General features: G+C 48.0%; 4 protein-coding genes across 4 annotated transcripts in view; 1 reads left to right on the top strand and 3 right to left on the bottom strand.

Annotated features, from left to right (window-relative positions):
- The window catches only part of LOC140265438 (olfactory receptor 14J1-like), a 201,111-nt gene that overhangs the window by 161,036 nt on the left and 14,418 nt on the right, over positions 1–25,657 (bottom strand). The window lies entirely within an intron of this gene.
- On the bottom strand, positions 3,910–4,845 carry LOC140265388 (olfactory receptor 14J1-like). Its single transcript, XM_072361306.1, has one exon. The coding sequence runs from the start codon at positions 4,843–4,845 to the stop codon at positions 3,910–3,912; it is 936 nt and encodes a 311-aa protein (XP_072217407.1).
- On the bottom strand, positions 11,272–12,222 carry LOC140265387 (olfactory receptor 14J1-like). Its single transcript, XM_072361305.1, has one exon. The coding sequence runs from the start codon at positions 12,220–12,222 to the stop codon at positions 11,272–11,274; it is 951 nt and encodes a 316-aa protein (XP_072217406.1).
- Positions 19,609–20,544, top strand: LOC140265386 (olfactory receptor 14J1-like). The gene has a single exon (XM_072361304.1). It carries the CDS (start codon positions 19,609–19,611, stop codon positions 20,542–20,544), a length of 936 nt encoding a protein of 311 aa, XP_072217405.1.

Genomic DNA, 25,657 nt, shown 5'->3' with positions numbered 1-25,657 from the left:
GATAACAGAGTCCCACATACGGTCCCCTATTTCTCACCATATGGTTACGCTGAACATCAGTGCCAACTCCTGAAGATGTCCACTCTTCCGAACAAATTTTACCAGCTCAGATTTGCCTATAGGAGATACCTGCTCCCCTCTCTTAGAGAGAATACTTATGAGCAGTTTCTCCGCAGCTTCCCACTCCATCGTGGCTTTCAGAGGGCGGGATGCGACCCCGCTTCCAGCTACCACAACACACAGTTTTTCGCTAGCCAATGCCAACCATCTGCTGCGACCGCTGTCCTCTCGCAGTTTACCCACTATCTTTGTTCCAGACAGTGCTTCGGGACCCTGTCACATCAGCTCAGGTCCCGGTTTCTCCAACTTCACTCTCCCGTTCCTTCAGTGAAGTTTTGAGGTCCAACCTTAAAGTGCCCCACATTGAGCGCCAATTGATGGTGAGTGTGAGGGCAAAAACTCAGAGCACTGGGACAAACAGCCACACACCAATAAGGTTAAATATAGCTGCATCCATTTATTGCCCGAAAAGCTGTACTTTTATAGCAAACAGAAGAGGGCGTCCAAAAATCACACACAATAACTGGAGGAAAGCTACTGCAATAACAAACCTACCCTCCCGCCCTCCCCCCCAGCTTCAAAGCCGAGAGCCATTCATTCTTTTCCTACAGGTGTCCTTGGTCCTCATGCAGTTTATCCTGCTCCGTAGCTGCTGCTCTGTGAAGTCCTTATCTTGATCCATGGGTGCTGCTCTGTAAAATTCTTCTTGTATTACAACAGAATGGCAGTTCCATGGGGTCTCCAGCACACCCCCAGCCAGCTGGAAAATGCAGCTGAGGACCTTCAGGAAATCCATGCCCTGATAGTGTCAGTGCTTGATGAACAACTGTGAGTTCCATAATGCGTCTCGTACCCGTGTGCCACCTTCTGATCATCAGTACCACGGTGTAGATGCAAGGCCCAGCCAGGCTAAATCAAAACATGCTTCTGGAAGGGGATGCTTTCTGAAGAGTCTTTACACTAAGGAGAGGACCACAATCATTCACTCAGCGAGACTGAAATCGCTGTGCATTTGCAGGCCTAGGGTCTTGTTTGGCTCACAGAGACATGGTGGGTTGATTCTCACCTCTGAACTGTAGCAAAGCAGATTCAGACTCTTCATGATGGATGGGCAAGGAAGATGAGGAAAGGCTGCTGCCCTCTGTGAGAGTGCACTGAGCTCTGCCTGGGGATGGCAGAGGAGCCAGCTGAGAGCTGATGGAAAGGGCTCAGAGAGGAGAGCAGCAGATTCTGTTCCTTGCTTCCTGATCAGGAAGAACAAGAGGAGGGGGACAGGCAGGTAGCTGAGTTACAGCTGGGATGGCATTATTTCCTTCAGACTGTCTGCTCTGGTGCAGCGTTTTGGTTCTAGGAGAAAAGTATTGATAACATTGTAGTGTTTACAGCTGCTGCTAAGCAGTGTTGTACAGAGCCAGTGCCATGGTCAGTGGAGGGCACATGGAACTGGGAGGGAACAGAGTGAGGACAGCTGACTGAAAGTGGCCAAAGGGATGTTCCGTACCAAATTAGAGCGAGTAAAAGGAGTATTGAAAGGGGTGGGAGTTCATCTCACTCTCTTCTGCTGCCCAAGGCCCAGCTGGGCATCAGTCTGGTGGTGCTGAGCAACTGCTTGTGCATCAGTTGTTACGTACTGTTCCATATAAATGGATTCATACTGATGACTATTACACCTCTCCTTGTATCTCTCTTAGTAAATAGCTCCATTTCAACCCACAAATTGTACTTTGTTTCCCAATGCTCTTCCCCATCCCACTGGGAAGAGGGCAGTGCACAAAGCACTGTGTGCTGCTGAGTCACCTGCTGGGTTCTGCCACCACTGTCTTTTTGGTGCCTGATGTGGGGCTCCAAGGATTGAGATAACACCACATCTGTCCAGAGCAAGTTAACACAGGGCTTTGTGGGAGCTGGAGAATTGCTGGCCAGGATGCTGATTGTTTCCCTATTTGTAGAGCTCACTGAGACTTCTCATGATGCTGCATTGCACAGCTCCTTGCTTGCTGCTTGTTTTCCCTTCTGCACTGTTTGTCAACTCTGGGGCCATGTTTGGGGTATTTATTTTGCTATGCTGTTTGGCTTTGGTTTATGTTGCGATAAAACTGGCAGCTGTCAAACATTGTCTCCTCAGGGTGCCTGGCTATGGAGGAGAGATGGGAGGACACTTTCCAGCTGTCCCTCAGCCTTCCTCTCACTTATCTTTCCCTGGAACTCCAAATGTAGTTACAACAGCTCCTGAGGATTTTGACTATCCATGGGATGCTCCAACCATCATGCTCCCATTGCTACATGTCATTAATGTGTATCAAGTTGGGTTGTGTCTCAGACTAAAAAATTATTTGAGAATGTCACTGTGTGATCTGCCCCAAGGTGAGACAGCTCTGCATGACAAGGGGTGATGGATGGTCTGAGCAGCTGCCTGGAGCGTTGGGCACTCCCAGGGCTTTGGAACTTCATCTCTGAGAAACTGAAGGATCCTGAGAAACTGGTGGAATATTGGGGGAAGGTCTGCTGTAGCCCTGGTAATCTCCAAGAGGCGCAAATGACTGCAGGTGGCCCATACCTACTGAGCGGTGTTCAACACTCTTCAGCACCCTCAAGGAGAAGAGAGCTGGATCTGCTGACAGTGCTGCAGCCTCTGCAACTCCTGGCACAGGCCCTGCAGCAGCTCCAAGATTTTGCTACACATCCTGTGGTTGCTCCAAGCTCTGGACAGATCTTCCTGTCACTCCATCCCTCATAATGAGCTCTGTTGTCACTTCTGCCACATGTCCTGTAGCTGTTCCAAGTATTGCGATATGAAAATCAAACAAATTCCTCCCAAGGGAGGTGCACTGTGCCAAGAGGTACAGCCCTGCGGTCTCTCCAACCCCTCCAATGAGCCCAGTGGTTGCTCGAACTTCAGTCTCAAGTCCTGTGGTGATTCCAGCCCTGGCAATGAGCTCTGCAGTTGCTCCAGCTCTTGTAACAGCCCGACAGCCACTTCAGCTCCTACAGTGAACCGTGTGACTGTTAAACACCCTGCAACAAGTCCTGGACTTGCAAACAGATAGGCATAGGGATTAGTATCTTTGCAGATATGCCTGCAACTGCATATGATGTATATGTGTGAAAATGTACTAAATATATTATTTATGTATAAATATATTTATCATAATTATTATCCTTTTTTTTTTCTCTTTATCTCAACCCATAAACTTTAAACCACAGCACGGCCCCGAGTCGCTTAAAGATCTACTTGGGACTCTTGAATCTGACCCAGTCACGCAAGGAAGAGCACCAAAAGATCTCAGAGAGCAGCTCCTGAGGTATATTCCATGCACCAGCTTTGGAAGAGGTCTCCAGTTCTCAGGTCCTGCTCTGAGGAGTCCTTCTTGTTATGGCAGTGCCAGCAAGGAGACCAGCTCTGGCACAGCCATTCATATTTCTGGCTACTGACTGCAGCACAGGAGTGCTGCTGTAGAGACATCAGAACTGTTGTCAGACACACAAGACCTTCAGGCCTGCACAAATGAAAGTACTCGAGAGAACTGTGGCAGTCTAAATAGAGCAGAAATGAAAAGATCATGTTTTGCTGCTGTCTGTGGCTGTACCTCCACCAGATCCAGACAAGGCAAGAAGAGAGAAGAGCTAAGGAAAAGTCTACATTGCAATTTTTATTTATCTCTTAATATATTTAGGGAATCAGGTTCCATGTTTACAGGAGCTCATGGAGTGAGAAAATATAAAGAAGGTAGAAGTATAAAAATGTGAAACATATTTCTGCAGATTACTGTATCACACAAAATCAAACTATCAAATATGCAAAAAACATAAAGAACCATCACTGGGAATCATGTGAGGAAGATGTACACTTTATGGAAGCTGAAATAGTGCGTATTGCAACACCTTCCTGAGAGAGTGCTTGATCTCCCTGTTCCTCATGCTGTAGATAATAGGGTTCAGTGCTGGAGGCACCACCGAGTACAGAAGTGCCACCAACAAGTCCATAAATGGGGAAGAGAGAGAGGGGGGCTTCAGGTTGGCAAAAATGCCAGTGTTGACAAACAGGGAGACCACAGCCAGGTGAGGGAGGCACGTAGAGAAGGCTTTGTGCCGTCCCTGCTCAGAGGGCATCCTCAGCACGGCCATGAAGATCTGCACATAGGACACAACTATGAAAACAAAGCACCCAAAGACTAAACTGGCACTAAAAATGATAAGCACAACTTCCCTGAGATTTGATTCTGAGCAGGAGAGTTTGAGGATCTGGGGGACTTCACAGAAAAACTGGTTGACAACATTGCCTTGGCAGAGAGGCAGTGAAAACGTACTGGCAGTGTGCAGCAGGGAATTGAGAACCCCAGCGCCCCAGGCAGCTGCTGCCATGGTGGCACAAGTTCTGCTGTCCATCAAGGTCCCGTAGTGCAGGGGCTTGCAGATGGCAACGTAGCGGTCATAGGACATGATGGTGAGAACGGAAAACTCTGATGAGATGAAGAAGAGAAAGAAAAAGAGCTGTGCAGCACATCCTGCGTAGGAGATGGTCCTGGTGTCCCAGAGGGCATTGGCCATGGCTTTGGGGAGAGTGGTGGAGATGCAGCCCAGGTCGAGGAGGGCCAGGTTGAGCAGGAAGAAGTACATGGGGGTGTGCAGGCGGCGGTCGCAGGCTACGGCTGTGCTGATGAGGCCGTTGCCCAGGAGGGCAGCCAGGTAGATGCCCAGCAAGAGCCAGAAGTGCAGGAGCTGCAGCTGCCATGTGTCTGCCAACGGCAGCAGGAGGAACTCGCTGATGGAGCTGCTGTTGGGCATCTGCTGTTTCTGCGCTTGGAGTTCTGTTCAGAGTGCAGAAGATAATGACAGGTTCAAAGCATTCTCAGAGACACTCCTTCTGCTCTACTATGAAATGTTTTCAATCTCCTATGACAATGTTCATTTAGCACCCCAGCTTTATTTAATTTCATGATGTTCAGCATTCGATAAGCAGAAAAAGCATATGAAGCTGTAACCTTCCAATGATCTTACAGTCTTATTCCATCTCCGTGGTTATTTTAATCTGTTTCTTGTCTCATAACTTTACCCATACAGCTCTTAGAGCCCCCAAACCCAACCTCTGTGCCTTTTAGTATTTATAAGATAAACATGCCTGTTTGCAAGTTAAGTGCATTATTCATGTCTAGATGAATGTATAATAATTTCAACTAATTCCACCCTCTGAGAGAGGAGAAGCTGAAGCACAGCACATGTGACTGTTCTCAAAATAAACAGCAGACTAAAGAAAATTTCAGGAATCTCAGAGCTGTGTCCAGATGAGGCAGCCTATTTTAGATTTACGCCTCCAATCCTTCTTGCCTTCCCTAAGAACAGGAGATGAAAAGTCCCTGTCTACGCTAAGCTGTCCTCTTGCAAAGAACTCTTAGAAACATTCAGTTGTGCAGTTGAGCTGTGATCCCCTGCCCCAGGCAGCAGCTGTGGCAGCACAAGCCCTGCCGGACATCTCCTTCCCTCCACACGTCTCCCCGCAGCGCCCTGGGCAGCTCACCGGGCAGGCTGAGTGCTGAGCCTGGCAGGCGGCAGAGTCCCATAGCCGGCACACAGCCCCTGGGGCACAGCAGGGACCCTGCTCTGCAGGACAGACCTGGGCACCCGCCTGCAGCCCCACATGCACAGCCTGCAGCCTTACTGGGACAAGCAGCCCTCAGGGCTGTGCTCTGATGCTTCAGCATGGAAGCCCTCAGCTGGAGCAGAAGGCTTTTTCCACAGTAAAGAAACATGCAGTGCCTGCAGCCAGATCTGCTATGGGATGTCCCAGTTATAGTTAACCCTCTATGAACAGCAGCTATATGGCCTGAAGTGAGACTCACCGTGCCATTGCCTGTGAGCAATTCTCCTGCTGCGTGCTCTCAGCCTGCACACACCTCCCACATCCTGGAAGCTCTCTCGCCTTTCTCTCTTCTCATTCTATCATCGGCAGGCTGTGCTGTGCACAAGAGATGATCCTGGGCACAGCTGTCTCTCTGCAGCTTTGCCCTCTTTTATGATCTCCCTGTATCCCAGGAGCCCAGCCCAGCTCAGCACACCAGAGGAGTTGAGTTTCTCTTCCTCACTGCTTCCTCTGGGGCTCCAAGGCTCCCTGATCCTGATAGACAGCAGCGTCATCTCTGGAAAAGACATTTGGATGTCAGTTAATTTTTTTTAACGGTTGGCACAGACTGATTCCAGAAGCATGGATTGGAGTTGCAGAATCAAAATCTATAACCTGGAGTTAATTATCAAGCAGGAATGCATGTATTCGGTGCAGGGTGAAAAGGGATCACTCCTATCTTGCACGCCAGCAAGCAGAAGTGTTACATATTTAAAAGTCAAGCCAATACATATTCAACATATTTCCTGGAACTCATCTACGTATTCATTATTTTCCAGGTACTCATTTACATTCTGCCCCTCTGTCCAGCATTTGAGCTGTTTGTAGCTGGGTTCTCCCTGTAGTGGTCATGGGGATGAAATCAGACATCTTCCGTGCAAGGGCTCAATGACTTCCACTCTCTGTCCTTTTTACCCCATCATGTTTGATAGAAGTAGTCTGCTTCTGGCCGCCTTCTTCCATTTAGTGTGCAGGATGCTCTTTCTTTATCGTAACCGCACAACCTACTTCATTGTGGGCCCACATACCTAACTTCTAACTTTGAGTTGTACTGAGGGCTTCATACCTGGACACAGCACTCCAGATAGGGACTCACAAGAGCACAGTAGAGAGGGACAATCACTTCCCTAACCCTGCTGGCCACCCCTCTCCTGATGGAGCCCAGGATACAATTTGCCTTCCGGGCTGCCAGAGCGCACTGCTGGCTCATGTTAAGTTTCTCATCCATCAGGACCCCCAGGTCCTTCTCTGCTGAGCTGCTCTCAAGGATCACTCCTCCTAGTTTGTACAGGTGCCTGGGTTTCTTCCAGCCCAAGTGCAAAACCTTGCACTTTGCTGTGTTGAACCTCATTTGGTTCACACAGGCCCAACTTTCATGCCGGTCAAGGTCCCCCTGAATGGCATCTCTCCCTTCCTCCACGTCTACTGCACCACTCAGCATTGTGTCATCAGCAAACTTGCTGAGAGTGCACTCAATTCCATCATCAATGTAATTGATAAAGCTGCTAAATAGCACGGGTCCCAAGACAGACCCCTGGGGCACACCGCTCGTTACCAGCCTCCACCAGGACATAGAGCCATTGATCACCACCCTCTGTCTGCAGCCTTTCAACCAATTTCCTATCCATCGAGTGGTCCTCCCATCAAAAACATATGCTTTCAATTTGGAGATGAGGATGTGGTGGGGGACCATGTCAGAGGCCTTACTCAAGTGCAGGTAAATGACATCGGTCAACCAATGCCATTGCTCTATCATAGAAGGCTACAAGATTGGTTAAACATGAGTTTCCCTTGGTGAAGCCATGCTGGCTTTCTCGCATCACATGCTCATTCCTCATGTGATTGAGGATGTCGTCCAGAAGGATGTGTTCCACAATCTTCCCAGGCACAGAGGTGAGACTCACTGGCCTTTAGTTCCCTAGGTCCTCCCTGCTCACCTTCTTGGATATGGGTGAACTACAGGTGAACTGCTCTGCCTGGATAATGGGTGCACAGAGTGGTGTGTTCACAGCCCCACAACAGAAAGCAGCTCTGAGAATTAAACCTTTTACGGACCTCTCTTCAACACTCTCCAAGGAATTCTCTCACCTGAATGGCTCTTGGGGACAGAGAAGGGAGGAAAGAAAGGAAGGGGCAAAGGAGATGTGAATTCCATCCTGACTGAGAAGTTTGAGTGAACATATTTTAAAGACCAGGTCATCACTCAGAGTTATAGTTTTCCAAAGGGTGGAGGGGCATCAGGTCCACTGCTTTGGCTTTCTAGCCAGATTTCTAGGTGTCATGGTTTTGTAATTTTTGCTATTGGTATTCCACATCTTAATATCATGTGGAGCACAGATGTGCTCCACACTTCCCTGAGGAGCACATGGGTGTGTGTGTGCTTCCAAGCTGTGCAACTTCAATTTCAAAGTAGGCTTCTCAGTCTTTGGAAAACTTTCTCTCTCTCTCTTTTTTTACTTGATTTATTAGCCTCAATTTCAATTAGATTTTATTAAATTTTGTTATCTTGTATTCCAATATCATAGTTAGTAAAATAAGTTTTCCTCCTTAGATTGTTGCTGTTTCTCTGTTAGCTTCCTTGATCCCAGCTCCCATCTCCCTACCCCTTTCTCTTTTTCCCTTCCCATTTTTTTTTGGAGGCCAGGGGGGCCCATAGGCCTACTGTTCCCTCTCCCATTTCCCCCCCACATCACGGACATAGATTGATCTAGGTAACTCTGTGACAGGGACGTTTGCCTTTGATAGCTGAGACTTTTATCAGTTTCACCAGCTCCTTCAGCAGATTCTTTTGATCGTCCTAGTCTTCATCAGGTGTTTCTGATACTGCCACAGGTTCATCACGATTAATCACCAGGGACAATTCCTCCTGCAAGCCATCCTGGCTCTTCTCCATTTTATCTAGTATTTCTGTCATTTGGCAGATGGCAAGTATGGAGGCATGGGATGGTGGTAATTTTTGTTCCAATTTTTGAAGTGTTAGAATCAGTTCATAAATTGGGGGTCTTCTGTCTAGGTCTTCAAATCTATTAGTAGTTGCTACCAGAGAAATGGTATACCTCTCTGGTCTTGTTCTTGTATGCTTCCACCATATTTCCATTGTACTCGTCACTCTCTCAGGATCATGGTCTTGGTGTGGATCATTAGAAACAAATGTGGGATCTATGCCTTTTTCTCTCAAATACTGGATGCCTTTCTCAACAGTATTCCATCTTCTCAGCCCAGGCTCCAGCTCGACTTTGAAAGGATATCACAGTATCACAGTATCACAGTATCGTGCGAGTTGGAAGGGACCTTAGAGATCATCAAGTCCAGCTCCTGGGATTCGAGCCCTCTGTGTAGCAGAGTGGCATTTCTGCCACTTATGCCACGGGGGGGATTCGAACTCCGCACCTCTGGTGTTGCAAGCAGCAACTTATACCACTGCGCCACCGGAGGCACACAATCTTTACCTAACACATATCTTTACTTCACAACCAAGAACATTCTTTCCCAGAGGGTTGTGACTTCACCCAGACATCTACTAATCCCTCTGTCAATAGCTGAGTCTTGGGCAATGTTTCCTACTTGATGAGCTTCAGTACTATTTGGGGACACATTACTGGCCCCATTGTCCCAACATCAAAGCAACCAGGCGACAACAGTTTCATGCGGGTATCTCATAAACTCCTTTCTTGTGCCTTGGATTTCAGTCATTTTCAGGGGTTGGCAAATAGTGGTAACAGTGACTCCCTACCCATCACTCTGCTCTCCATGCCTCTTACTTCTCTCTGTTGCCTTTCTGGGTGCGAGTTTTTGAGGAGGGCCCCTCGCCTGGATCTTCCTCTTCTTCCTCCATTTCTTCTTCTTTCTGTTCCAGACATGAGGACACCTGTTTCCATTTCAGGCCTTCCACAGGGGCAACTAACACTGATACTGCTGCCTCCTGAGACTGACCAAGATCGACTTGGAGGTTTCCCGTTTTGGTTTGGGTCTCAGTTTGGAGAATCTCTCTCACCATAAAAGTATTATACGGAATTCGGTAAGCACAAGCTAAGCCCCAAATAAGTCATTCCTCCTCAGATCTTTCTGAGCTGCACCATCCCTTACTCAGATACTTGCTTCATTCCTCAGGGTCCCATGGGTGTTCAAGAGTAAAATCCCATGACACTGGGTGTCCGCACACTTCTAAGCTCTCTCCTAAACCTCTCCATTTTCCGTACCACTCAGCATTCTCTGGTTCTGGGTAAGGCTTCCCCGACATAATGTAAATTACAATTACAAGGAATGCATTCAGAGAGACTGACAGCATGGTACTTAAGCTGGCACCCTGAACATGCATAAGGAACTGGGATGAGCACCTGGTGACCAGTCCAAACACTGTATTGTCAGTTAAATTAACTAGGATGGAGAGGGACCAGGCAGGTATCTCCATCCATGCCCTTACTTGATTATAGGTATGTGCAACTCTGACACAGAACATGAGGAGCTTAAAAAGAAACCAGCAAGTTCCAAGGAACATAATGGTCCATAATCCTCTATACAATCCTCTTAAGATGAAGTAGATGCCCATAGTTGCTTGCATTCTCCATGAATAATTGTCACGGGGTTACCCCTAAATGAAAGTCCATGGCTGGGCGGCACAGGCCCCAGGAAATTAAAAAAGGAGAGAGAAATAAACAAAGGGGAAAATAATAACAACAATAATAATTAAATAAAATGGAAGGGGTTTGCTGTGACCTGGCATGTGCTGACCACACGCTGTGGGAGAGGGGAAAGGGCAGAAAGTGAGCAGATAGTTTTAACAAAGAGAAAACACAGTGGCAACAATCTGAGGAGGAAGGGTTATTTATTAAATGTAACCAAATCAAACAAAACAAGAGAGAGAAGAGTACGCAAAACAGAAGTCAAACCACGATAGTGCGAGGGTAGCACGTGCTTTTCTGCGCAGGGAGTGGAGACAGCCAGAGGCAGAGAGCAGCTGGGATCTGGTCTGGAGTCCCACCCTTCTTAATCTTCATGCCAAGTCCTCCGAGGATGCATCCCCTTCCCCCCCAAAAAAAAATGCCCCAAACGACGGTAACACAGAAAGAGGACATTAACTCTTTAACTTCCACTGTTCTGCATGATGATCTGTGGTGGAATACCGACAACAGAAATCACAACACCACCACACAGAGGCACTGACAGATGTGAACCTGAAAGCACAGACCCCAGCCAGGAGCCCAGGGATGGCCTGTCAGATGTCAGGAAGTCAGCGCACAGCTTGATGAACAGCTGTGTGCTTCCTGCTGGACTGTGGGTTTCTGAGAACATCCAACCCCAACAGCTCCAGAAATGTCTCACACGAAGGAGAACAGACAGAGTCACTGCACGTCCTTTATTCTGTTAAGATACACAGAGATCCTGGTTCATTATGTACAGTGCATTTGGGCTACACTACAGAGGTACAAGCTAAAGAGTAATTGACTTGAATAATGTTGTTTTAGTGAATAGCATTGCAGTATATATATATATATGTATAAAAAGAAAAAAGAATGAGTTTTAATAAATTACAGTTATAAAAACTGATCAAAACAAAAAGAAACAAAGAGTTTGCATCAGTAAAAAGCATGAATTCAAAAAGAAGGGCAGTTCAATATTTGTGAAACATATTTTGTCATCATTTTCCTCACTGCATCCTTGACTTCCTGGCTCCTCATGCTGTAGATAAGGGGGTTCACAGCCGGTGGTACCACAGAGTACAGAAGTGGCACAATCAGGTCCATGGATGTGGAGATAAATGAGGGGGGCTTCAGGTAGGCAAAAATGCCAGTGCTGAAAAACAGGGAGACCACAGCCAGGTGAGGGAGGCACGTGGAGAAGGCTTTGTGCCGTCCCTGCTCAGAGGGCATCCTCAGCACAGCAAGGAAGATCTGCACATAGGACACCACTATGAAAACAAAGCACCCAAAGCCTAAACTGACACTAAAAATGATAAGCACAACTTCCCTGAAGTAGGAGCCTGAGCAGGAGAGCTTGAGGATCTGGGGGATTTCACAGAAAAACTGGTGGACAACATTGCCTTGGCAGAGAGGCAGTGAAAACGTACTGGCAGTGTGCAGCAGGGAATTGAGAACCCCAGCGCTCCAGGCAGCTGCTGCCATGGTGGCACAAGCTCTGCTGTCCATCAAGGTCCCGTAGTGCAGGGGCTTGCAGATGGCAACGTAGCGGTCATAGGACATGATGGTGAGAAGGGAACACTCTGCTGAGATGAGGAAGAGAAAGAAAAAGATCTGTGCAGCACATCCTGCATAGGAGATGGCCCTGGTGTCCCAGAGGGTGTCGACCATGGCTTTGGGGAGAGTGGTGGAGATGAAGCCCAGGTCGAGGAGGGCCAGGTTGAGGAGGAAGAAGTACATGGGGGTGTGCAGGTGGCGGTCGCAGGCTACGGCTGTGCTGATGAGGCCGTTGCCCAGGAGGGCAGCCAGGTAGATGCCCAGCAAGAGCCAGAAGTGCAGGAGCTGCAGCTGCCGCGTGTCTGCCAACGGCAGCAGGAGGAACTCGCTGATGGAGCTGCTGTTGGGCATCTGCTGTTCCAGGGCTTGGAGTCCTGCTCAGAGCACAGAAGATAATGACCACTACAGATTATTCTCAGAAACTCTGTTCCTGCTATACTATAAAAGTTCTCCTTTTCCCTTTGGAAAAAGTTCATTTAACTCCAGCTTCAACCATCTCTTTAGGAGTAGAAGACTAGGCAGTTCTTAATGTCTTCTCATATTCTTATCATATCCCAGCCTCCTGGATATTTTCCTATCTATTCCAGCAGCTCCTCATGACCCCAGCCCCAGCCTCTGTGCAATTTAGTTTTTCTTAGAGAAATCAGCCTGTTTTCAGGACAAGTGTAGTATTAATGTCTGCAGAAAACAGCGATAGGAAGGAGAGGCTAAATGCACATTCTGTGCATTCTGTGTGACTGTTCACAAAACAACCAAAGGATTGAAGAAATATTTGGGAGTCTCAGAGCTGTGCTCAAAATTGACAGCCCCTTTTAGATTTCCGCAAACAATCCTTTTTGCCTTCCAGCAGAACAGGAAATGGAAAATCCCTGCCTTGGCTCTCCTCTTGCAAAGTACCCTTAAGAATATCCTGCTGTGCAGTGGAGCTGAGATCCCCTGCCCCAGGCAGCAGCTGTGGCAGCACAAGAACTGCCGGGGGGCTCCTTCCCCCACACGTCTCCCCGCAGCACCCTGGACAGCTCACCGGGCAGGCTGAGTGCTGAGCCTGGCAGGCGGCAGAGTCCCATAGCCGGCACACAGCCCCTGGGGCACAGCAGGGACCCTGCTCTGCACAACAGCCCTGGGCACCCGCCTACAGCCCCATATGCACAGCCTGCAGCCCTGCTGCTACATGCAACCCTCAGGGCTGTGCTCTGACGCTTCAGCACAGAAGCCCTCAGCTGGAGCAGAAGGCTTTTTCCGCAATAAACAAACATGCAGTGCCTGCAGCCAGATCTGCTATGGGATGTCCCAGATTAAGTTAACCCTCTATGAAATGCAGCTTCACCGTCTGCAGTGAAACTTACCTTGTCATGGTCTGTGGGCAATGCTCCTGCAGTGAGCTCACAGCCTGCTCACACCGTACACATCCTGCATGCTCTCTCCCCTTTCTCTCCTCTCCTTCCTTTACCTGCAGGCTGTGCTGTGCACTAGAGCTGCTCCTGGGCACAGCTGTCTCTCTGCAGCCCTGCCCATTTTTAAGAGCTCCCTGTGTCCCAGGAGCCTGGCCCAGCTCAGAAGAAGAATATGTCATGTTTATCCTTCCCACTTGTCTCCCCTGAGATGTCCCTGGATCCTCATGGCAAACAGCTCCTGAAAGACAACAGCATCATGACAGTACATTAAAATCTGTTGAATTTAACACCAGATTTCTAGTGGTCAGTGACTAATTCCAGACATGTGGTGAGTCCTCCCAGAGAGTGTTTGCTGAAACTAAAAGGGAACACAGACAAGGACAAAGTATCATTGAATCATAGAATCACCATGGTTTCAGAAGACCTTAAAGAGCATCCAGTCCAACTGTTCACCTGCCACCAATAGCTCCCACTAATCCATGTCCCTCAACACAACATCCAGTCATTCCTTGAACACCTCCAGGTCCGGTGACACCACCAACACCCTGAGCAGTCCATCCCAGGTCCCAAAGTGCAGGACATGGCATTTGGCCTAGTGAACCTCATCCTATTGGCTTCAGCCCAGCTCTCCAGCCTGTCCAGATCCCTCCGTAGGGCCTTGCTAACTCCAGGCAGATCCACACTCCCAGGCAATTTGGTGTAATCCACAAACCTACATAGGATGCCCCCAGTGACCTCATCCCTGACATCAATAAAGATAGTGAAGAGGACAGGCCCCAGCACCAGACCCTTGGGGAACACCAGGGAGGCGCACAGGTAGGTGTCCATCTTGAGTATCTCCAGACAAGGAGACTCCACAACCCCCTTGAGCAGCCTGTTCCAGTGCTCAGTCACCCTCACTGTTAAGAACTTCTTGCACACATTTTTGCAGAACTTCCTACGCTCCAGTTTCTGTCCATTACCCCTTGTCCTGACTTCACACACTGCTGAAAAGAGCCTGGTCTTGCCACCTTGACCACCCACCTCAGATATTTCTAGACCTGGATCACGTCCCCTATCAGTCTTCTTTTCTCAAGGCTAAACAGACCCAGTTCACATAGTTTTTCTTCATAGGGGAGATGCTCCAGGCCCTTCACCATCTCTGTAGCCCTTTGCATCACTCTTTCCAAGAGATCCGTGTATTTTTTTTATAATGATGAGCCCAGAACTGGTCACAGTACTCCATATGAGGCCTTACCAGGGCAGATTAGAGGCGAAGGATCATCTCCCTCGACACCCTGGCCACCGTATTTTGTATGCACCCCAGAATGCCATTGGACTTTTTGGCCACAAGGGCACACTGCCGGCTCATGGCCAACCTGTTGTCCATCAGGATACCCAGGTCCCTCTCTGCAGAGCTCCTATACAGCAGCTCATCCCCCAACCTGTCCTGGTGCATGCAATTATTTCTTCCTAGGTGCAAGAGTCTACACTTGCTTTTGTTAAACCTCATCTAGTTTCTTACTGCCCAGCTCTCCAGCCTGTCCAGATCTCACTGAATGGCAACACAGACTTCAGGTGTGTCAGCCAATCCTCCCAACTACATATCATCAGTAAACTTGCTGAGGGTGGCCACTATCCCCTTGTCAAGGTCACTGATAAAGATGTTGAACAAGACCGGACTCAGCACCAACCCCTGGTATACTACCCAGGAGCTACTTACATGACTCCAACTGTACTCTGCACTGCCAACAGCAACCCTCTGTGCTCTGCCAGTCAGACAGTTCTCAACCTACCTCACTGTTTCCTCATCTTTCCCACTCTTCCTTATCTTTGTTATAAGGATATCGTGGGAGACAATATCAAATGGCTTGGTAGGTAGACGACATCTACCGCTCTCGCCCCCATCCACCCAGCTGGTGACAATGTCATAGAAGGCTGTCAGGTTGGTGATCATGACCTCTCCATTGTGGACCCATGCTGACTACTCCTGACAACCTCCTTTTCATGCAACTGTCTGGAGATGGCTTGCAGCACAAGCTGTTCTATCACCTTTCCAGGGACTGAGGTGATGCGGCCTAGCCTGTAATAACCCAGGCTTTATGAATGGCTTTATGAACATTGGTGTGGCCTAGGTGCTCATGGACCACCTCTTCCCTGACTAAAGGCAAGCCTTCCATTCCCCAGACCCTCTCACTGGGTCTGGGATTCTTAAGGGAGAGCTTTTTCACTGAAGACAGAAGCAAAGAATGCCTTCAGTATCTCCAGCATCTCAGCATCCCTCATTACCAGAATACCCCCCTCACTTAGTAGGGGACCCACAGTCTTCCTAGTCTTCCTTCTATTCATAACATACTTTAAAAATAAATAAATAAATCTTTTTTATTTTTCTTTTTTAATGAGTGTCAACCAATTTATGTAATACTATGTTCTGCTTGCAAGGAACTGTGTGAGAGAGGTGGGCCAATCAATGCTGGTTCTGGTGTTTATAACTGAATAATACAGACTGTTAATGGAAAAGTTATATGGTAGTAAAGGTGTATATGGATCTAAAAAATAGTATTGTTTGACAAACTGTTTTGATGGTATAAGAAAGTGTAATTGTTGATGGCATATGGAAGTGTACTTGAGGGTGTGTGGAAGTGTAAATGAGGGTACAAATAGTGGAATAGTTTACAGAGGAAAAAGGGATAAAGAGGAAGTGAGTTTATCTGCACTGACATGAGAGCAACTCCCGTCAACTTTCCCCTGCGAGCAGATCACATCAGAGTCACAGTGCCCATGTATCATATAGTGTTATTCTGCTTACCAAATGGAGGAGGTCACAACAGAAGAGGCAGGCCTTCCTCTCTGCTCCATCTGTGGCATACTCTAGAGTTCAAGGCATTGCAAAGCTATGGCACATGTACGTTCTTTCACTGATGACACCTTAATTTGCTCTGGGCTCACATTTCACTTGCAACTAAATAAGTCTGGAGTCATGCCCATTGACAGGAAGCTGGCAAATGTTGTCTCATTGTAAGGAAGAGCAAGAATGATGACATGGGCAATTATGGACCTGTCAGTCTCACTGCAGTGCCTGGTAAAATTATGGAGGCAATGGTGGTGGGAGTTATGGAAAAACAGCTGAAAGACAATTCTGTCATTGGTCGCAGCCAACACAAGTTCCTGAGGGGACGGTCCTGTTTAACTTCAGGTCCTTTTATGACACGGTTATCCATTTAGCTGACCAAGGTAATCCAGTTGAAAATGGATGAAATCCTTGAGGAATTCAGTAGAGCTTTTGATACTATTTCTCACAGCATCCTTCTAGACAGAATGTCCTGCATGCAGCTAGACAGAAACAGAACGTAGTGGGTGAGCAGTTGGCCAACAGGTCAGTCCCAAAGGATTACAGCCAAATGGGATCCATCGGGCAGGTAGATGGTCACTATCAGGGTTCCTTAGGGCTCCATTTTAGGGCCACTTCTCTTTCATGTTTTTGCAGATGACCTGCATGCAGGACTTGGAGTTTTTCTGAGCAAATTTGCTGATTGGAGGTGCTGTTGCGTCCAGTGAGGGTGGAGAGGACTTGCAGAGAGATGTGGACAAGTCAGAGAAGTGGGTACCAGTTGGTCCTAAGCACCAAGTGCATAAAGCAGAACAAGAACAAGTGCCTGATTGTGCACCTGGGTAGGAGCAACCCTGGACATACACACTGACTGGATATGGGACACTAGAGAAGTCTGACTGAAAAGATTGGAGGTCATGGTCAGCATCAAATTGAATGTGAGTCAGCGATTTGCCCAGGCAGCCAGGAAGGCCAGTGGTCCCCTGGAGTGCATCAAGCAAGGTACTGCCAGCTGGGTGAGGGAAAGTATCGCCCCTCTCTGCTCTGCATTGCTACAGCCACATCTGGAGCACTGGGTGCAATTCTGGGCAGCGCAGAACATAAAGGACATCAAACTATGGGAGGGTGTGCAAAGGTGGGCACTGGATCTGAGAGATCTGAAGTTCAGAGTTTCACTGGGATTGACTGCTTGTTCAGACTTGGCCATTCTCACATCCCACAGCCTGCAAGGACACACAGGGCACACATGGGACATGAACCTCACAGCATCCTTGCACTCCATGCAGAGCCTGGGATCTCTTGTCCTCATGTCTTTCATTTAACATCATACAGACCTTCATCCATTGCTTCAGGATAGATCTTTAGTCAGCATGAGGTTCTCCCTCAAGTGCCAAGTGGCCTTTCTGCTTCATAAGAAAAAGCAGGGGTTTCTCAGCATCAGAGCCACCATGCCAGTGCCTTTGCCTGCCTGTACTCATGGCTTCCAATTATCTGCTCTAACAAGTCCCTGGGGAAGCTTGCTTGTTAGTGTCCCTCAGTGGGCCCATTAATACTCCAAGAAAGTTCACTGTTACTTCTGCCTTTGTCTTGTTGAGCACTCTGTGCAAACTTCTCTCTGCACTGGAGGTTGACGGACTCGGCATCAAGTGTCGCCTGGGGCCCATTATCACCTGAAGAGCCTCCCGAGCCTTGTGCCTTCCTGTCATCCTCTTCAAATTTTCATAGCGTGTACAGCAAAATGGGGAGATATCTAGAAAGTGCTTAAAGTGGCCGAAGCCGGCAGGCGTTTACTGTTTATTTATTTATATGTGAGTTTAAACAAAACATTAAATCAGCACTGTGCAACTGGTATCAATCCTGAATGTTCCCAATGAGTTCTGTTGTGTTACTGTGTGGACAAATTTCCTCCTCAACCTCCCCACCCCATTTCTGCTTACATAGGCCCCATGGGACTTGCATCAATTTTCCTCACATCACTCTTCTCTGCTGCCACCCGCTCAGTGTTAAGTCTCCTTTGCAGCAACTCCAATTAGCTTTCCACAGAGAACCAGCGGCACATGGGCCAAGAAAGAATTCCCTTTGTTTTTGGCCAACAAACAGAAGGAATGGTGTTGCAATTGAATGAACAGGAAAACACAGTGATCAACTGCATGCCATGACCAAGCTGCATCTATTGAGGTTTGTCTGTCACAGGGAATATTTGTACAAGAAATGAGTTAGACACAGTCATGATGCTGTTGACTTTCAGGAGCTGTTGGCCATGAGGACCCAGGGATACCTCAGGGGAGAGGAGTGGGAAGGATGAAAATGTCATGCTATTCTGTTGTGCTGGGCTGGGCTCCTGGGACTCAGGGAGCTCATACAAATGGGCAGTGCTGCAGAGAGACAGCTGTGTCCAGGAGCAGCTCTTGTGCACAGCACAGCCTGCAGGTGACAGAAAGAGAGAAGAGAAAGGGGAGAGAGCTTGCAGGATGTGAACGGTCAGAGCGGGCTGTGATCTCAGTGCAGGAGCACTGCTCACAGATCATGACACGGTAAGTCTCACTGTAGACCATGTAGATGCTATTCAAAGAGGGTTAACTAAATGCGGGACATCCCATAGCAGAACTGGCTTCAGGCACTGCATGTTTCTTTTCAGGGGAAAAAGACTTGTGCTCCAGCTGAGGGTTTCCATGCTGCAGTATGAAAGCACAGCCTTGATGGCTGCGTGTCCCAGCACAGCTGCAGGCGGGTGCCCAGGGCTGTCCTGCAGAGCAGGGTCCCTGCTGTGCAGGGGGAGATGTGCAGGTGGAAGGAGTCCCCTGGCAGGGCTTCTGCTGCCACAGCTGCTTCCTGGGGCAGGGGGATCACAGCTCCACTGCACAACTGAATGTTTGTGAGGGTATTTTGCCAGAGGAGAGCCAAGGCATGGATTTTCCTATTCCTGTTCTGAGGGAAGTCAGAAAGGACTGGGGCAAAAATCTAAAGGGGATGTCTAATTTAACATAGCTATGTTACACCCAAATATTTCTGCAGTCAGTTAGTGTTTTTGTGGACAGTCAGAGAACAAGGTGAAAACACAGAATTTGCTTTCAGCCTCTCCTTTCTAAAAGGAAACAATCACTTTAATTTATCATTGCTTTCTGCAGACATTAATAGATGATTTGTCCTGCAAGCAGGGAGACTTCCCTAAGACATTTTGAAGTGCACTGAGGCTGGGGCTGCGGTCTTAAAGAACACCTGCAGTAAAGAGGAAAATAGCCAGGAGGCTGGGATATGACTAGGAAATGAGAAGTCAGAGCTCCCTAATCTTCTACTCCTTAAGAGATGGTGAAACTCATGAAAATAAATAAAAGTTCTGGAGTTAAATAATCATTTTCCAAAGGGAAAGAAGAACTTATATACTGCTATTTATCTTGCTCCACAGCTACTGCTCTGAACAGCTTTTCTTGTATTCCAATAATATACTAAAGCAGGAGGAGTGTCTCTGAGAATGGTCTGGACTTGTCATTATCTTCTGCACTCTGAGCAGGACACCAAGCCCTGGAACAGCAGATGCCCAACAGCAGCTCCATCAGCGAGTTCCTCCTGCTGCCATTGGCAGACACGCGGCAGCTGCAGCTCCTGCACTTCTGGCTCTTGCTGGGCATCTACCTGGCTGCCCTCCTGGGCAACGGCCTCATCAGCACAGCCGTAGCCTGCGACCAGCGCCTGCACACCCCCATGTACTTCTTCCTGCTCAACCTGGCCCTCCTCGACCTGGGCTGCATCTCCACCACTCTCCCCAAAGCCATGGCCAACGCCCTCTGGGACACCAGGGCCATCTCCTACGCAGGATGTGCTGCACAGCTCTTTTTCTTTTTCTTCTTTGCCTCAGCAGAGTTTTCCCTTCTCACCATCATGTCCTATGACCGCTACGTTGCCATCTGCAAGCCCCTGCACTACGGGACCTTGATGGACAGCAGAGCTTGTGCCACCATGACAGCAGCTGCCTGGGGCACTGGGGTTCTCTATTCCCTGTTGCACACTGCCAGTACGTTTTCACTGCCTCTCTGCCAAGGCAATGTTGTCAACCAGTTTTTCTGTGAAATCCCCCAGATCCTCAAGCTCTCCTGCTCAGAATCAAATCTCAGGGAAGTTGTGCTTCTTATTTTTAGTGGCAGTTTAGCCTTTGGGTGCTTTGTTTTCATTGTTGTGTCCTATGTGCAGATCTTCAAGGTTGTTCTGAGGATGCCCTCTGAGCAGGGACGGCACAAAGCCTTCTCCACGTGCCTCCCTCACCTGGCCGTGGTCTCTCTATTTGTCAGCACTGGTGCTTTTGCCCACCTGAAGCCCCCCTCTATTTCCTCCCCAGTCCTGGACCTGCTGGTGGCAGTTCTGTACTCAGTGGTTCCTCCAACACTGAACCCTATTATCTACAGCATGAGGAACAGGGAGATCAAGCATGCTCTCAGCAAGGTGTTACAGTCCGCTCTATTCCAGATCCCATAATGTGCACATCTTCCTCTCACGATTCCCATTAATGGTTCTTCATGTTTCATGCATATTTGATTATTTGATTGCATATGATACAGCAATCTGCAAAATATGATAACAAATTATTTCATTTCTTTCCTATCTGCTTTCCATCTTCTCACTCTAATAGCTCGTGCAAGCACTGAACCAGAGTCCCTGAATAGGTTAAGAGATAAATAAAAAGCTTTTAATGCAGACTTTTCCTTTTCTCTTCTATCTTCATATTTTGTCTGGGTTTGGCGAGGTACAGCCACAGACAGCAGCACAACGTGCTCTTTTCTTTCCTGCTCTATTTTCACTGCCACAGTGCTCTTAATAAGTCACAGAATCACAGAATCACAGAATGACCCGGGTTGGAAGGGACCTCAAGGATCATGTAGTTCCAACCCCCCTGCCTGGCAGGGCCACCAACATACGCCTTTACTAGATCAGGTTGCCCAGAGCCCCGTCCAACCTGGCCTTGAACACCTCCAAGGACGGGGCATCCACAACCTCCCTGAGCAGCCTGTTCCAGGGCCTAACCACTCTCCTAGTAAAGAACTTCCCCCTAACCCCTAACATCCAACCTAAATCTTCCCTCTTTTAACTTAAAACCATTTCCCCTAGTCCTGCTATTATCAGCCCTTTCGAAGAGTTTGCTCCCCTCCTGGGAGTAAGTTCCCTTCAGGTATTGAAAGGCTGCAATGAGGTCACCCCGCAACCTTCTCTTCTCCAGGCTGAACAAACCCAACTCCCTCAGCCTGTCCTCATAGGGGAGGTGCTCCAGCCCCCTGATCATCTTCGTGACCCTCCTCTGGACCCTTTCCAACAGCTCTCTGTCTTTCTTGTACTGAGGGCTCCACACTGGACACAGTACTCCAGATGGGGCCTCACAAGAGCCGAGTAGAGAGGGACAATCACCTCCCTATCCCAGCTGACCACCCCTCTCCTGATGGAGCCCAGGATCCCATTTGCCTTCCGAGCTGCCAGAGCGCACTGCTGGCTCATGTTGAGTCTCTCGTCCATCAGGACCCCCAGGTCTTTCTCTGCTGAGCTGCTCTCAAGGACAACTCCTCCCAGCCTGTACAAGTGCCTGGGGTTCTTTCGGCCCAAGTGCAAAACCTTGTACTTTGCCGTGTTGAACCTCATTAGGTTCACCCGAGCCCAGCTTTCCAGCCTGTCAAGGTCCCTCTGAATGGCATCCGTTCCCTCCACCGTATCGACTGCACCACTCAGCTTGGTGTCATCAGCAAACTTGCTGAGGGTGCACTCCATTCCCTCATCGATGTCATTAATAAAGATGTTAAAGAGCACCGGTCCCAAGACAGACCCTTGAGGGACACCGCTCGTTACCGGCCTCCACCTGGACATAGAGCCATAGAGCCATTGACCACCACCACATTCACCAAAGCCTTTGCTATGGCAAGGTTTACTAGAACAAATGTAAGTTGAAATAAAGTCTAAAGGACAATTGGAGTCTGAGGTAAAAGAAGAACATTTAATAGAGGTGCTTAGTTTAGCACTAATCACTACCTCTGCAGGGACTGGGATTTCAGATGAAGAACGTGGTCTAGTTCATCATGGGGTGTGTGTGGTGCAAACCCAAGGAAGGGCTAAGGATGCAGCTCCAATGGTATTCAGAATGAAGCAGGGAGCTCAGCCGGTTTGGATTAAACAGTACTCCCTCATATTCAAAGACAGGAGAGCAATCCAGCCAGTAATTGATCATTTTCAGAAACTCGGGTTGTTGGTGGAGTGTGAGTCAAAAATACAACACACCCATCCTCTGGGTTATAAAACTGTACAGGAACTACTGGAGACTACAAGATTCAATGTCTATCAATAGAATAGTGGAGGATTTATATCCATTGGTAGCATATCCATATACAGTGCTTACAAAATTATCATGGGAATTGGCATGGTCCCTCTTGTGCCATCCTGTGGCACCCAGTCTGTGTTGCTGCAAGGGTTGGACTGAGGCACCAGCTCTGTCAGCCTCATCTCAATTTTGTTGTACCACAGCGGCGTCTCCCGGTGGTGGGTGATGAGGTCATAGAGGCTGTCAAAGTCTCAGCTGTCAGTCAGAAAGAACCTGTGGATGCTGGCGTCCTGCCGCTGGCAGATGTGACAATGCTGCACCTTCCTATTACGCCAGATGGACAGAATGCAGTCCTCAGCGAATGTTTTGCTCTCCCTGACAAGAAAGGAGCCATCGGGGACCCCCATCTCAGAACAGCACTCTGTCAGAAGCCACTCAGCAATGTGCCGCCCATTCTGTCCTGCTTCCAGCCTGCCATGGAACCATTCCCGCGTGAGATGCAGCTCCATGTTCATGCTCACCTCTTTTTGCACAGCTCGTCTCCCCCTGACGTCTCCCCCCATTGTCCTGACCAGGACGACATAGAGTGGGTTCCACGCACAAGTGATGGGATCTTACACCATTTGGCAATCCACCGTCTGCTCCTCTGCCACCGTTTGGCACTCTGCTGTCTGTTCCTCTGTATTTGCCATCTGCTCCTTTGTCAGACATGAACCCATGGCTCCTTACCACTCATTTCAAGCCACCTCAGTATTGGTGAGGCTTTTCAATGGTCTTTATAGTATGTGCTAACACCCACACTAGGCGTCTCGTGATTATGTTGAGAGGATCTGTCTGGTGTGGATAGTTACAGTCTTTCAGTTTTCTCCCTCCATGTCTGCTGAAATTAATTGGGGAGGGGGGGAAGAAGGGTGGTGTTGGGGGTCGGAGAGTATACAGAAACAGAGGACATGGAGGCGCAGGATTTGGTTCCAGACAGTAAACATTTAAAATGAGATTAAAAACCAAGATAACAAAAATTGATAGAGGTCTCAGGAGGGCAGGTGGGCGAAGGAGGGTGGGTTAGGGTTCAAAACAAAATAATAGTTCCTACATCCCTATTAGGGGCCATAATCATGGCTGAGCACAGAAAAACTCTTAGGGGAACAGAGGCTCTGTATCAATAGTTGAGCCAATGGATTATGGCTCTGAAGTTATACACCACCACTGAATAGGTAGCACAGCAATGTGAGGTTTGTTTACAGAATAATCCTAGAACAGGCCCCAGTGTTCTGTGGAACAAATAGACCATTCACCCTGGCATTCAGGAAGGGGATGTCACACACACCCAGAAGGAACAAAAGGAGCTTAGGGTTCTCATTTGATGATGCTGTATATAGATATAGATTCAGTTGGAGTGCCCAGAGGTATCTCTGGTAAATTTAAGTCGAGAAATCCAATTGCTGAAGGGTTTGAATCACTGTTCTGGTAGGTGACAATTAACAACAATGTGGATTGGATTAAGTACATTTCTAAATAGAAAAAAAAAGAGAGAATCCAATCTACAGTCTATATGGAAACATACTAAACTACTTCATCAAGTATTGATAGATGATACTTCATTTGGATTCACAGATGACACTTCATTTGGATTCACAGAAAATGGAAAAACTATCTGATTTCCTACTGAATTTTGCATTGCTAAAGCAACTTTTTATTGCATTGTATTTCTGCAGTCATCTTGCTTGTATCAATGTACGTTGAAATGAGGTGTGTATTACGGCAGTGTAAAACCTGTGGGAATAGCTATGAAGAATAGAAACAGTGCAAACTAAGACAGAAAGTGGAGAGTGGAAGTTATTTGGAATCTTCCCTTTCCCGGAATGTGGTAATCTAGCATAAGTATTTGCTAGGTCCAAGAAAAGGAGGGACTGAGTTCGAACAAGGGGACAATCTAAGGCTTAACTATTGCACAGGGACTGTGTAAGCAGGATGTCAGGCCAGAAAAGAAAAGAATACTTTGAAACTCCATTGTCAGAGTTATGGGGAACACTGGGCAAGGGACCAGCTGGAAACGGATTGTTTCTGTGAAGCTGCAGCGGGGTGAAAAGGGCAGGGTGAGGAAGACTTCCAGCCTTCGCCAGGAAGACATCGCGCCTTCATCCAGCAACCACCAGGAGGAGCCCCCTGCTATGGACAGTGCTATGGACAGGGGAGGGGCAGTATGCAAATAAATCACTGGGAAAATTATGAGTATGTAGATGGCTTCCAGGACATCTGCTGAATATGTATGAGCTTGGCTCCCAAACATGAAACACTTTTGCTTGCTGGTGTGCCAGTTAGAAAGAGTGATCCCTCTTGCACCCAGCATGGAAATTTCAGCAACGCTGAAATAAACATACCTGCTCTATATCTCTCGGGCTATCGAGTTTGATTCCTCAAGTCAAGCAGAGAGCTTATTGAATGCTGAGGTACAACACACCCCCATTTCTTCAGACCTCCTGTCTCTTTTCCGGATCCTCACTGTCACCCAGTTTAGTTTCTGTCACTGTCATTCAGTGAGGCCAAGCTGACCTCTCCATCTCGCACAACAATGAGTCCCCAAAACGATGGACATTTTTCCCTCCCCAAGTCTCAGTTCTTTTACACATGCAAATCTCTTGGTGGTTCATTGGTGGTCTTTCAGATGAAGGCTGTCATCTTGATTTTCTTTGACTTGGGTCAGGCTGGTAAACACTTGGCTGGCTCTGGTTGATGGTCTTAAGAGCTACAACAACTAAACAAGTAAAGTGTGAGAAAAACCCACAGTAAAATGTGAGTAAAATCAATGTAAAGTTGTAAAACGTGGTGCAATATAACAAAATGTATAACTATAATAACTAAAATACACTACACATGCATATATATACATACATACATAGAATTACTGACTGCACTCCCCCAGCATCAAGTTCCCTTATGGTATACTTTGAACATCCCCATCCTTCTGCATTACCCACCAAGTGCACCCAGGTCCCTGGGCAAAAACAGTTCCACGGAGAGGTTTGCCATTTCCAGAGGCTGGAAGGACCCAAACAACTTTTCCCAGCATGTTCTTTACATGTAAAACAGAGACCTTATCTCCCTCTATAGTATGGAGGGGACTGGATTGGCTAGGACCATCACGTTTGACAGATCCTCTAGTATTGACCAACCAAGTGGCTTCTGCCAGATGCTTCTCCCAGTGCTTAAATGCTCTACCACCCATTGCTGGAATGTTCTTCACCCATCCGTACTGGCCCCACAGCCACGGCACGGGCTATCTCTTGTTTA

The sequence above is a fragment of the Excalfactoria chinensis genome, unplaced genomic scaffold (genome assembly GCF_039878825.1).
Source record: "Excalfactoria chinensis isolate bCotChi1 unplaced genomic scaffold, bCotChi1.hap2 Scaffold_85, whole genome shotgun sequence".
NCBI lineage: Eukaryota > Metazoa > Chordata > Aves > Galliformes > Phasianidae > Excalfactoria > Excalfactoria chinensis.
The sequence above is the reverse complement of the archived record's forward strand: the minus strand, read 5'-3'. Positions and strand labels throughout refer to the sequence as shown.